We start from the raw sequence: 13,653 nt of genomic DNA on the forward strand, positions 1-13,653 counted from the left end.
AAATGAGGAATATGTTGCCTCCAAAATCCAAAGAGGCCCACTAGGCATTGTGCCTCCTTTTTAGTTGTGGGAGCAGCAAGATGCAGTAACTTATCCTTCACGTTAGGAGGAATGTCTCAACATTCCACACCATTGGACCCCTAGAAATTTCACTGAAGTGGAAGGTGCCTGAATTTTTGTGGGATTAATTTCCCACCCTCTAGCACGCAAATATTTTACCAATAAGTCCAGAGTCACTGACACTTCTTCCTTACTAGGTCCAATTAGCATAATATCATTAGTGTAATGGACCAGTGTGACATCTTCTGGAAGGAAAAGGCAATCAAGGTCCCTGCGGACTAAATTATGACATAGTGCTGGAGAGTTGATGTAGCTCTGAGGTAGGCAACTGAAGGTGTATTGCTGGCCTTTCCAGCTGAATGCAAACTGCTTCTGGTGGTCCTTTGAAACAGATATGGAAAAAAAAGGCATTAGCCAGATCAATAGCTGCATACTAAGTACAAGCAGATGTATTAATTTGCTCAAGCAATGAAACTACATCTGGAACAGCAACTGCAATTGGAGTCACCACCTGGTTAAGTTTTTAATAAACTATTTTTGTTCTCCAAGGTCCATCTGTTTTTGCACAGGCCAAATAGGCGAGTTGAATGGGGATGTGGTGGGAATCACCAGCCCACATCCTTCAAGTCCTTGATGGTGGCAGTAATCTCCGCAATCCCTCCAGGAATGTGATATTGCTTTTGGTTTACTATTTTCCTAGGTAGGAGTAGTTCTAGTGGCTTCCACTTGGCTTTTCCTACCATAATAGCCTTTACTCTATTTGTCAGGGATCCAATGTGGGGGTTCTGCCAGTTGCTGAGTAAATCTATTCCAATTATGCATTCTGGAACTGGGGAAATCACTACAGGATGGGTTCGGGGACCCATTGGACCTACTGTGAGACAGACATGAGCCAAGATGCCATTAATAACCTGACCCTCCATACGCCCCTACTCTGACTGGTGGGCCACAGTGATATTTTGGGTCTCCTGGAATTAGTGTCAGTTCATAGCCAGTATCCAGTAATCTCCAAAAAGTCTGATCATTTCCTTTTCCCCAATGAACAGTCACTCTTGTAAAAGGCCATAGATCCCTTTGGGTAAGGCTGGGAGAAAGATTAACAGTAAAAATTTTTGGCAGTGAACTGGAGTCCTTCCTCAAGGGAAAACAGCCTCCTCTTCATTCAAGGGGTTGTGAGTCTTCAAACTCGTTCAAATCTGGGAATTTATTAAGGGACCGTGACTCTCTATTCTGGCAATTTGAGTTAGACTACTGTTCAACTTACCTAGAATCCATCCATTTGTACAGGTTAAGTAAATATTTAGTAGATTTCCTATCTATTTCACTCCTAGGGACACCATGACTAAGTAGCCAACACGAGTCCATATGAGTCAGACTATTCCGATTACTGCTTTGACTTCACTGTCCATTACTGTAACCACAGTTACCTTTTCTTTGTCTGTTGAGTGCAGCCACTTGGCCTCTACTACCATGGTGTCCAATCAGCCCATTGTAGTTAGGTGTCTTAATTCAGTTAGGGCAGTTCCCACTATCAAATCTGATTTACATAACGTATCAATCACAGCAGTCTTCAAAGATGCTGGAGCTCCCTTCACAAATTTTTTCCTCATAGTTGTGGTAAAAGGTGTGTCCTCTGGGCACTCCATGTGTGGGTATGTGGCTCTAACCTGATAAATCCACTCTAGCATGCCAATTTCCCTAAGCCTTTGGATACCTTCTTCTACAGTATACCAAGGCTGGTCTGCTACTTCAACTTGACTTAGTGTAGGCTACCTCATAATCCATGCTTCAGCAACTCAACCAAATAAACTATTAGATCCTTTCCTAACTTCTTGAGCTGAAACACTGAATGCTAAATTTGTGCCTAGTGGACCCATATCAATAACTCAGACTGATACATCTTTATGTTCCTCGCACCATTATCCCACTCCCTTAAAAGCCATTGCCACACATATTCTCCAGGTTTCTGTCTGTATATATTAGAAAAGTCAAGTAGTTCTTTTGGAGTGTAGCGTACCTCCTCCTCGGACACACTTTGTACTTCACCTTTTGGGGTACCCTGGGACTTCAGTCTAGTTATAGGTGTAGAAGCCAGAATGTGGAATTGTTTTGAGAACATTCAGCATTGTCTTATAAAGCGTGTGCCTCAGGCGATGCTCCAGGCAATGACTCAGGCAAGGGCTCTTTAGAGGCAGCTGGGCTAGGGCTAACCTCATTAGATGGGAGTGAAGAAGGTAATGGTTTTTCTGGGCAGGGTGGTTTAACAGACAAACATGAAGTAATCTCTTCAGATGGGAGTGGTTCTGCTGGCAGGTGTGAGTCAATGGAATTTAGGGGCTCTGTGTCCTCAGCTTCCTGATTATTTGCTGACATGTCCCCACCGCAAGTTTCAGGATCCCAATTCTTCCCAATCAATGCCCTTACGTTAACTTCAGACACCTCTTGAGGTTGGCAATTGAGCTGGCGTTGTAATTCAGCCACTCTTACAATAAGACTCTGGGTTTGGTTTTTGGCAATTTCAGCTCTGTTACTACAAGAAATAAGGCTTTCTTTCAAAGCACAAGTGGAAGCCTTGAGGTCATGTATGCGGCACTTGAGCCTTGACTCTGAAGCCCTGAGTGCATCTCTTTCACCAGTTTGTCTAGCGAAAGTAGGATCAACCAACCAGCTTCCTTATACTTCTCATTCTGACAAAACTGTAGAAAGATACCACACGTGTTCACCCCGAGCCTCGCCTTTCACCAATCCCTGATCTACTGGTGGTGATATTTTGCGTATTTGTATTGCCACTTCACTCCATGGATTAGCAGTGCCGTCTTTACTGCTGGAAGCAGAGTCATCAACATCTTTAAGACTAACCAGACTTGAGAACCAATTTAGAAAACTTATCCTTACAATTTTGTTTCTCCAGAACCTCCCCACTCTCGGTACCAAATGTCTCGGGCTGGGTTCTCTAGAGCAGCAAAACCAGTAAAGTGTATAAATATATCTAGAGAGAGGTTTACATGAAGGAAACGGCTCATGGGATTGTAGAGGCTGGAACATCCCAAGTCCATAGATCGGGATAGAGGCTTCTCCTGATTCACTTAGCAGCAGGGGCCGGTGAACCCAAGATTGGCAGGTCAAAGAGCAGGGCTCTTGCTCACAGGCTGTGAAGATCGACGAATCCCAATATAGGCAGATAAGCTGATAGCTCAAGTCCCAAGAACCAGAGGTTAGACAAACAGGAGGCAGCCGCAGGATCCAGAGTGAACAAAAAGCCAGACTGGTTATATTCAGATGCAGGCCACACCCTCAAGGAAACGCCCTTTCAACTGACTGGCTACTCACAGCAGATTCCATTATGGGAGTTATCACATATAAACACTTAGAATAATGGCCCAGCCAAGTTGACGCACCATCTTAACCATCACACACACATACAAATACATAGATACCTATCAGTCAGGGTCCAGTCAGATGACAGAAACCACCCATCAATTTGAACAAAGAAAGTTTCATTGAGATTTATTAACTAGTAGCAACAAACTAACTGCACAGGGGTAAGGGAACCGGAGCCAGGAAGAGAAGTCACTTTTCCTGCAGGGCCCCTCTGTGCCTGGTACCGACAAACCTTCCCACCAAGCTTGCTGCAAAGGAGAAATGTCCACAGGGTCCCGCCCTCAGCCACAGAGCTGAGGCAACTCACTGATAACAGCACTATTTACATACACATTTACATGACAACATGTTTACACATATTTGTATTAAAAAAAGTCAAATATCATTAATCTACATTTGCCTATAGTAGTATAAATATATACATATATACTATGAGGCTACAGATTTTTTGCAAAAATTTAAAAGTATAGAACATTTTAAAAAAACGTTGCTGTTGAGCCGATTCTGACTCATAGCGACCCTATAGGACAGAGTAGAACTGCCCCACAGGGTTTCCAAGGAGCAGCTGATGGACTCGAACTGCCGACCTTTTGGTTAACAGCCAAACACTTAACCACTCCGCCACCAGGGCCCTGAAATAGAACATTAGAATTACCTATATCACTAGCCCCAGAACTAACAACTGTTCATATTTGAATAGGTGCAGCCTGTAACAAGTGACCCTGGTGTCACTTTATACAGATACTCTGTTTGCCATTAAGATTTCAGAAACGAGTATTAGTTAATCTTCCAACATAGGAAGAGGGAGGGAGACGACATTCCTTTGGCACAACCATGATGCTCAAAACTTAGTTAGGAATCCAAGAAACTTAACTTCAGAAATATAGTAATTTCTAGAAGCTAATAGCTTTGAGAAAGAAATGTCTATTTATGGACGTTCCTTAGAAATCAAGTCATCACAAGAAATGATCAAAGAGCCAATCTGTGAACTGCTCACACAGCCCCTTCCTGGTATGTCTCCATCCTTTCTAGGGAGCTAGGACAGTCTAAATGCAGCTGGAACCACCACCTTCTCCTTAAAATTCAGGGATAAAAATCCAAATTCATCTCTTTCTCTCACTCCCAGGATGCCTTCCTGGTCTACCGACCACACCCCCATTCCAATAACATAACAAGTAGACCAAGATCAGTATGTAAAGAGACTAAGAAATGTCAAGATAAATATTTAATGTAAAATGAGATTGCCAGAATTTCAACCTTTGCTGATTACTTAGCTGCCATTCACTGAGCACTTATGATGTGTGGACATTCAGCAGATTGGGCTCTGACTAATCCCACAGCCCATCATGTAGATACTAGAACTATGCCCACTCTACAGATAAGGAAACGGAGGCTTCAGGAAAGCAATGGCGGGGAGCAAGGACTCAGATCAAATGAGCAGGCTCTGAGCACAGCCTGACAGCTATGATGGTCAACTTTTATAGTTGGTGTGGACACTGGAGGATGATAAATAACCCTAATCATTAACCTTGCTTCACTGACCATTCCAGGATGGCATCTGTCTTAGGCTGGGTTATACAGAGAAACAAAATCAGTGAAGCATATATATACACATATATACATATACTTACATATATACACTTAATGTGTATATATGTATATATACTTCTATATATATAGTCACATATATTTATATATATACACTTGGGGGGGCGGGGAGGGGAGACAGAGAGAGAGATTTATGCCAAGGAAACGGCTCATGCAGTTGTAAAGGATGGCAAGTACCAAGTCCATGGGTCAGGCATCAGGCTGGAGGATTCTCCTGACTCACGTAGGTGCAGCGGCTGATGAATCCAAGATCAGCAGATTAGACATCAAGTTGCTGGCTCCAAGGCTGCTGGCTCTGATGAACCCAAGACTGGCAGGTCAGACAGCAGGCTGCTGGCTCACAGGCTGTGGAGGCCGATGAATCCCAAGATCAGTAGGTATGATGGCAGGCCGCTGGCTCAAGTCCCAGGCACCGGAGGTCAGATGATGACGAGGCAGATGCAGGATCCGGAGCAAGCAAAAGCCAGCGAGCTTTGCCAGAACATCCATATATATTGGATGCAGGCCACACCGAGGAAGCTTCCCTTACAACTGATTGGCTGATCAAATCAGATCACATTGTGGAGGTGATTACCTTATATCACAAAATGGAGGATAACTACATCATTACATAACTTCCAAAACACTAAAAATCATGGCCCAGCCAAGTTGACACACAACCTTAACCATCACAGCATCTCACCTCATCCTTCCCTCCCAACCTCACGTTCTCCGCTTCAACCATAGAATTATCTTCTCCAAGAACATACCTTATTCCATGAACCCAACAACTGGAAGCTAGACGCAACTCAGAGAAGGGCAAGCGTGCACTGCCAATCATTGTAGGCCTGCCAAGGCCAAGCCCCAGCCCACACCTGTCCACACAGCTTGGGCCTGCCTCACCTGCCGGAAGATGTAGCTCGCCAGGGGCTCGTCCAGGTTGGGGTGCTGGTCGATGAACGCGAAGAGGTCCAGTCCGGAGCCATGCTTTTCCATCACCAGCTGGAAGAACCCTTGATTCTCAAACACGTCCAGCACCTAGGGAGAGAGGGTCGAGTCCAGCTCTGGCGAGGTGCCTTGAAGGTCAGCAGGTTTAAGAAGCGCCCCCTGCGCATCCTGAGTATCGCTAGACAAGACATCATTTCCACCTTGATGATGTTGGCGTGCTCCACCCTCAAGAGGATTGCAATCTCTAGGGTCACTTTTCCGAGTCTGGGATCCTCGACCCAGCAATCCTCCAAAACCTTCTCCTTCTTAATAAACTTCACCACAACCTGCAAGGAACACAGAGGGTAAGAATGCCTGGGACTATTCCTCCAGCCCCCTTAAACCCAGTGCTGCTACTGATCCGTGGTGGCAAGGGAGCCTCCGTGTTCACCCCACCCCCCCAAGGCCCCAGGGACGGGAAAGAAGAAAGATGAACACAAGATCCAGCGTCACGAGGGACGGACAAGGAGGTCAGCACAGACCAGGAACGGCAGCGGAGCCGCAAAGGGATGAGTGGACCACTCCAGGTGAGGGCACTGGAGCAAAGGCCTGAGGCAGGAGCGTGCCTGGCCTGTGTAAGGCCCACAAGGTGGCCAGGGTGGCGGGAGTGGGGAGCAGGAGGGGAAGTGGCAGGACAGACAGGCAAAGACAGAGCAGGAAATCAGGAGGAGGTTTCTACACTAGCCAATCATCTATCAAGCAAGCAGGTGAGCAAAGGTGGCACTTGGGCACTGGCATGAGCGGGCAGAAGGGACAATTCTGCGGACCTTTGAAGGCAGGGTCCACACAATTCAACAGCCCAGACAGCGGTGTGAGAGGAAGACAAGGATGAAGGCTGGAGTCCTGAGGAACCCGGGTCAGGGGGGTGCCATTCACTGAAAGGATCTCGGAGCTGCCCCGGGGAGCCCGCAAGGAACGGCCAGGTGGGAGGGTGCAGACAGCAGAAGTTCAGCTTCAGACACTTCAGGCAGAGATGCTGCTGCACGTCACCTGGAGAGGCCAGGAGGCAGCAAGGAGGCCACCACAGGAGCTCCAACACACACCTAAGATAGGCTTCAGAAGAGAGAATGGAGAGAACATAGGGAAGGAAACACAGCAAAGAGCAGAATTCCCTCAAGATGAAGAAAGTGTCAAACTTTCAGATCAAAAGTCTTACCAAGTATCAAGCAAGAATAAAGAAAAAGTCACCTAAATACAGCCTGCAAAGATTTCTGAACTCCAAAGATGAGAGAGAAAAAAAAATCAGGTTGCTGGTAGCAAAATTCACTTCAAAATAAAGCTAGATAACAATGGATACAGGCCTGGAAAGTAAAAGTTCTCAGAGGAAAAAGCTGTACCATCATTAAGATATGAGGGAAAAATAAATATAATACATGCAAGGACTCAAAGAATAAAATTTACACATCCTTCCGGAGGAGCTAGTAAAAAATATATTTCAGCAGCCGAAAAATAAGCACAGGAAAGGAGAAGAAACTGGATATAAAAATAATGGAGATTTAACAAAAGAAGTGCAAGACTTGTGAACTGAAAACTACAAAATACTGTTGAAAGAAACTGAAGACCTAAATAAATAGGAAGATATTCCATACTCATAAGTCAGAAGAATTAATATTGTTAAGATGGCAATACTCCCCAAATTGATCTACGGATTCAACAGGATTTCTTTCAAAATTTCAGCTCGCTTTTTTTTTCACCCCAGAAATTGACAATCTTAGAAAACAAGAACAAAGTCCAAGGATTCACACTTCCTAATTGCAAAACAAAGCTACAAAATACTCTAAAACTACAAAAATCAAGACAATGTGGTACTGGCGTAAGGACAGACGTATAGATCGATGGAATGGAGAATTGACAGTCCAGAAATAAACCCTTACATCTATATGAATTAATTTTCAACAAAGGTGTCCAGATAATTCAATGTGGAAAGAATAAGAGCAGAAACCATAAAATCAAAAACAGATGATCAATAAGGAAAATTAATAAAGCAATAGCTGGTTCTTTGAAAAAGATCAATAAAATTGATAAAACTCTTTGCCAGGCTGATCAGGAAAATAACAGTCACAAGTTATTTACTTGTGATTTTTTGTTGTTCTTAGGTACTGTCAAGTGGATTCCGACTCATAGTTGCCCTATGTACAACAAAATGAAACACTGCCCGCTCCTGTGTCATGCTCACAATCATTGTTATGCTTGAGCCCACTGACGTAGCCACTGTGTCAATCCATCTCGTTGAGGATCTTCCTCTTTTTCACTGACCCTCTACTTTACCAAGCATGATGTCCTTCTCAAGGGACTGGTCCCTCCTGATAACATGTCCAGCGTATGTGAGATGCAGTTTTGCCATCCTTACTTTCAAGGAGCATTCTGGCTGTACTTCTTCCAAGACAGATTTGTTGGTTCTTTTGGAAGTCCATCGTATATTCAATATTCTTCGCCAACACCACAATTCAAAGGGGTCAATTCTTCTTCAGTCTTCCTTATTCATCATCCAGCTTTCACATGAGTATGAGGTGACTGAAAACATTACGGCTTGGGTCAGGCACATCTTAGTCTTCAAGGTGACACCTTTGCTTTTCAACACTTTAAAGAGGTCTTTTGCAGCAGATTTGCCCAATGCAAAGCAACATATGATTTCTTGACTGCTGCTTCCATGAGTGTTGATTGTAGATCCAAGTAAAATTGTTTTCTTTATGTTGAGGTATAATCTATACTGAAGGCTGCGGTCTTGATCTTCATTAGTAATTGCTTCAAGTCCTCTTCGTTTTCAGTAAGCAAGGTTGTGTCATCTGCATATCGCAGGTTGTTAATGAGTCTTCCTCCAATCCTGATGCCACGTTCTTCTTTGTATAGTACGAATTCTCAGATTATTTGCTCAGCATAGAGATTTAATAAGTATGGTGAAAGGATACAACCCTGACACACCTTTCTTGACTTTAAACCACGCAGTACCCCCTTATTCTGTTCAACGACTGCCTCTTGGTCTAAGTACAGGTTCCTCATGAGCACAGTTAAGTGTTCTGGAATTCCCATTCTTTGTAACGTTATCCATAATTTGTTATGATCCACACAGTCGAATGCCTTTGCAAAGTCAATAAAACACAGGTAAACATCTCTCTGGTATTCTCTGCTTGCATCCAGGATCCATCTGACATCAGCAATGATGTCCCTGGTTCCATGTTCTCTTCTGAATCCAGCTTGAATTTCTGGCAGTTCCCTGTCGATGTACTGCTGAAACTTGCTCTTGAATGTTGAGTAGCTAAAGTGAAAGAAATGATGAAGTAAAAGAGCTGAACAGAAGATTTCAAAGGATGGCTTGAGAAGACAAAGAAAAGTGCTATAATGAAATGTGCAAAGACCTAGAGATAGAAAATTGAAAGGGAAGAACACGCTCAGCCATTTGTTAAGCTGAAAGAACTGAAGAAAAAATTCAAGCCCCAAGTTTCAATACGGAACGATTTCACAGGAAAAATACCAAATAATGCAGGAAGCATCTAAAGAAGACAGAAGGCATACAAAGTCACTGTACCAAAAAGGATTGGTCGATATTCAGTCAATTTCAGGAAGTATCATATGATCAAGAACCGATGGTAATGAAGAAAGAGGTCCAAGCTGTACTGAAGGCATTGGTGAAAAACAAGGCTCCAGATATTGACGGAATACCAACTGAGATGTTTCAACAAACGGATGCAGCGCTGGAAGTGCTCACTCGTCTGTGCCAAGAAATTTGCAAGACGGCTATCCGACCAACCAACTGGAAGAGATCCATATTTACTCCTATTCCCAAGAAAGGTGATCCTACCGAATGCAGAAATTATCAAACAGTATCATTAATACCACAAACAAGTAAAATTTTGCTGAAGATCATTCAAAAGCAGTTGCAGTAGTACACTGACAGGGAACTGCCAGAAATTCCAGCCAGATTCAGAAGAGGATATGGAACAAAGGATATCATTGCTGATATCAGATGGATCCTAGCTGAAAGCAGAGCATACCAGAAAGATGTTTGCCTGTGTTTTATTAACTATGCAAAGGCATTCGACTGTGTGGATCATAACAAATTATGGATAACATTGCGAAGAATGGGAATTCCAGAACACTTAACTGTGCTCATGAGGAACCTGTACTTAGACCAAGAGGCAGTCGTTCGAACAGAACAAGGCGATACCGTGTGGTTTAAAGTCAGGAAAGGTGCGTGTCAGGGTTTTATCCTCTCATCATACTTATTCAGTCTGTACGCTGAGCAAATAATCCGAGAGGCTGGACTACATGAAGAAGAACGGAGCATCAAGATTGGAGGAAGACTCATTAACAGCCTGCGACATGCAGATGACACAATATTGCTTGCTGAAAATGAAGAGGACTTGAAGCGCTTACTGATGAAGATCAAAGACCACAGCCTTCAGTATGGATTACACCTCAACATAAAGAAAACAAAAATTCTCACAACTGGACCCATAAGCAACATCATGATAAACGGAGAAAAGATTGAAGTTGTCAAGGATTTCATTTTACTCGGATCCGCAATCAACACCCATGGAAGCAGCAGTCAAGAAATCAGATGACGCATTGCACTGGGCAAATCTGCTGCAAAAGATCTCTTCAAAGTATAAAAAAGCAAAGATGTCACTTTAAGGATTAAGTTGCGTCTGACCCAACCCATGGTGTTTTCAATTGCCTCCTATGCCTGCAAAAGCTGGACAATGAATAAGGAAGAGTGAAGAAGAATTGACGCCTTTGAATTATGTTGTTGGCGAAGGATATTGAATATACTATGCACTGCCAGAAGAACAAACAAATCCATCTTGGAAGAAGTACAGCCAGAATGCTTATTAGAAGCGAGGACAGTGAGACTTTGTCTCACATACTTTGGACATGTTATCAGGAGGTTACAGTCTCTGGAGAAGGACATTATGCTTGGGAGAGTAGAGGGTCAAAGAAAAAGAGGAAGGTCCTCAATGATGGACTGACACAGTGGCTACAACAATGGGCTCAAGCATAATGATTGTGAGGAGGCACAAGACCAGGCAGTGTTTCCTTCTATTGTTCATAGGGTCACCAGGAGTCAGAACCAACCCGACAGCACCTACCACCAACAACCTAGACAATGGGGAAAGAAAACTCAACCAATGTACAACCAATCAGAGAGGTCCAACTAGCATTAAAGAGGCCTTGTAAATAGCAAACATACTGAAAACAAACATATCGGTGAGCAAAATTAATGTGAGTTAAGTGAACACATTAACAACATGGCTCAGACAGTTTAAAACAGAGAAACGTACCAAAGTGTGAAAGCAAACGTTAAGAAAAAGAAAGTAACAGGAAAAAACAGAATTCCAAATAAGACACCTGTGCTGGATTACGAGGATATCTCACACTAACGAAAAAGAATCTACCGAGAAGACTTAATGGTCCCGGACCCGTAAGCATTATACCATGAAGCATGGACAAGTACAAGGCAGAAGCTGTTGGAAATACGGGAAAGAAAGTGATCCCTCCACAATCACAGTGGAGGACTTCGGAAGTCAACAGAGGGTACAGCCAGAAAGACAGAGGGAAAAAAAAAAGACGTGACTTAGAAGTTTTGCAGAAAACAGTTGACAAGCTTGTATCTAACAAATTATACAAATTGTTTTTCCATACTAGTGGAACAGTAGTAGCAATTAACCATGTTACATTTCACAAAGTGGTTCAAGAAGTAGGTATGGTACAAGTCAGATTTCATATAACTTTTCAAAAATATATAAATTTGGAAATTTCAAAGTATTCTTCTAACTCCTACCTTACACCAAACACAAACAGAAGATGAACCGCAGACCTGGATGTGAAAGGTAAAACAATTAACGTTTAGAAGAAAACACAAGAGAACTTTTCCATGTGCTTGGGGTAGGCAAAGATTTCTTAAACAGGAAACAAAGCAAGTCAACCATAAGGAAATTTCAATAAGAACTTCATTAGATGACACCCTTAAAAGAGTTAAAAGGCCACCTACAGAATAGGAAAAGATATTTGCAATATACACCCCAAAAAGAACCTGTATCCAATACGTGTAAAGACTAAAATCAATACAAGAAAACAGACAACGTAATAGGAAAATAGGCAGTAGACTTGAATCAGAGCCCTGGTGGCACAGTGGTTAAGAGCTACGGCTGCTAACCAAAAAGGCAGCGGTTCGAATCCACCAGCCACTCCTTGGAAACCCTATAGGGCAGTTCTACTCTGTTCTATAGGGTCACTATGGGTCGGAATCGACTCTACGGCAATGGGTATCACGGGTAGACTTGAATAGTCACTTCATAAAGATGGTGTCCAGGTAGCCAGTAAACAAAGCAAAATGCTCGACATTAATACCACAAAGACATGGAAGCATCAGGGGAAAGCAGTCTAAATTCACAACACATCTATCCAACTGAGAACGTACATCCAGTACTCACAAAGCACTCAGATGCAGAACACAAACAGTCCCACAAATCAGTGAAGAAAAGCAAGACACCCCAACAGAAAAAAAGGAGGCAGAAGACATGAACAGTCTCCCACGAGGGTCGGCCAAATGGCCCGTAAACACGGGAGCGGGTGCTCATGTCGGGACTCAGCCACCAGGAGATCCCACTGCAGACCCGCCAGTGCAGGGGAGGTGAGGAGACAGGTGGGGATGAGAGAAAAGACAGGGAAAGAGAAGGGGGAGGGAGAGGAGAGGAGGGGGAAGGGAAGAGGAGGGGGAGGAGAGGAGAGGAAGGGGAGCATCAGATGCAGAGATCCAGATGCATGGACGAGAGTCTCCCCACCCACCCAGCCCACCGGCCCACAGCACACACAGCCACAAGCTCAATGGCGAGGTGGTCACCCTGGGGACACTGGAAGGCCACTGGGAGTGCCTGCTGACTTGCTTGCTTCTCAGTTTGTCTCGTGGGGCTCTCCCTCCAGGCGAGTGGAGGCAGTCAGGAGAAGCCTTGGAGGGCCTGTGGGTCCAAACCTATGAGCCGTGCAGTCAGAGCCTAAGAGGCAGGCCCGTCCCTCCCGGGCATGCTAGAGGGCACAGTGTGGGCACACAGGAGCCCCTGGAGCAGCCATGGGTCAGCCAGGCGTGAGCTGCACGTTGGAGGCCCCCACGCCCAGATCCGGCTCTGGACCAGCAAGGTCTTGGAGCTCCTCCGAGCTCACACTGTACGCCTGGTGCTGCATTCCAAGAGCCAGTACCTCCTTGTTCTCCTCCTTGTCCACGGCCGTCCACACAAAGCCGAAGGCCCCACTGCCGAGGGAGCTCAGCGTGCTGTACTTGTGGGAGTACGCGCCCTCGCAGGCCGCCAGCCCCTCCAGCTCGGCCACTTTAGGGGGCTCCTCAAACCAGGGCTTGGCTTTGAGCACCTGTGAAGGCGAGAACGGTCTGAGCCCCAGAGGTGCACGCGGCACATCCTGTCCTCCTGTCAGGTGGCCACTGCAGTCCCCTCACGCACACTGTAACACCCCACGCCCTGCGCCTCCCCACCACTGCACCCCATGACTCCACACCCCGCACTCCACGCCTCCCCACCACTACACCCCATGACTCCACAACCCACACCCCTCACCCTCCCTACCACTGCACCCCATGACTCCACACCCTGCACCCCATGCGTCCCCGCAACTGCATCCCATGACTCC

General features: G+C 44.9%; 1 protein-coding gene across 1 annotated transcript in view; it reads right to left on the minus strand.

Annotated features, from left to right (window-relative positions):
• PASK (PAS domain containing serine/threonine kinase) overlaps positions 1-13,653 on the minus strand; it is a 45,570-nt gene that overhangs the window by 15,587 nt on the left and 16,330 nt on the right. Inside the window, exons 11-13 of the mRNA XM_004386514.1 lie at positions 13,210-13,377; positions 6,177-6,302; positions 5,932-6,066 (exon numbers count right to left, since the gene is read on the minus strand). Of these exons, the coding sequence (XP_004386571.1) occupies positions 5,932-6,066; positions 6,177-6,302; positions 13,210-13,377 (429 nt within the window). The remainder of the gene's footprint in view (positions 1-5,931; positions 6,067-6,176; positions 6,303-13,209; positions 13,378-13,653) is intronic.

This window comes from Trichechus manatus, unplaced genomic scaffold (assembly GCF_000243295.1).
Source record: "Trichechus manatus latirostris isolate Lorelei unplaced genomic scaffold, TriManLat1.0 scaffold00165, whole genome shotgun sequence".
Lineage (NCBI taxonomy): Eukaryota > Metazoa > Chordata > Mammalia > Sirenia > Trichechidae > Trichechus > Trichechus manatus.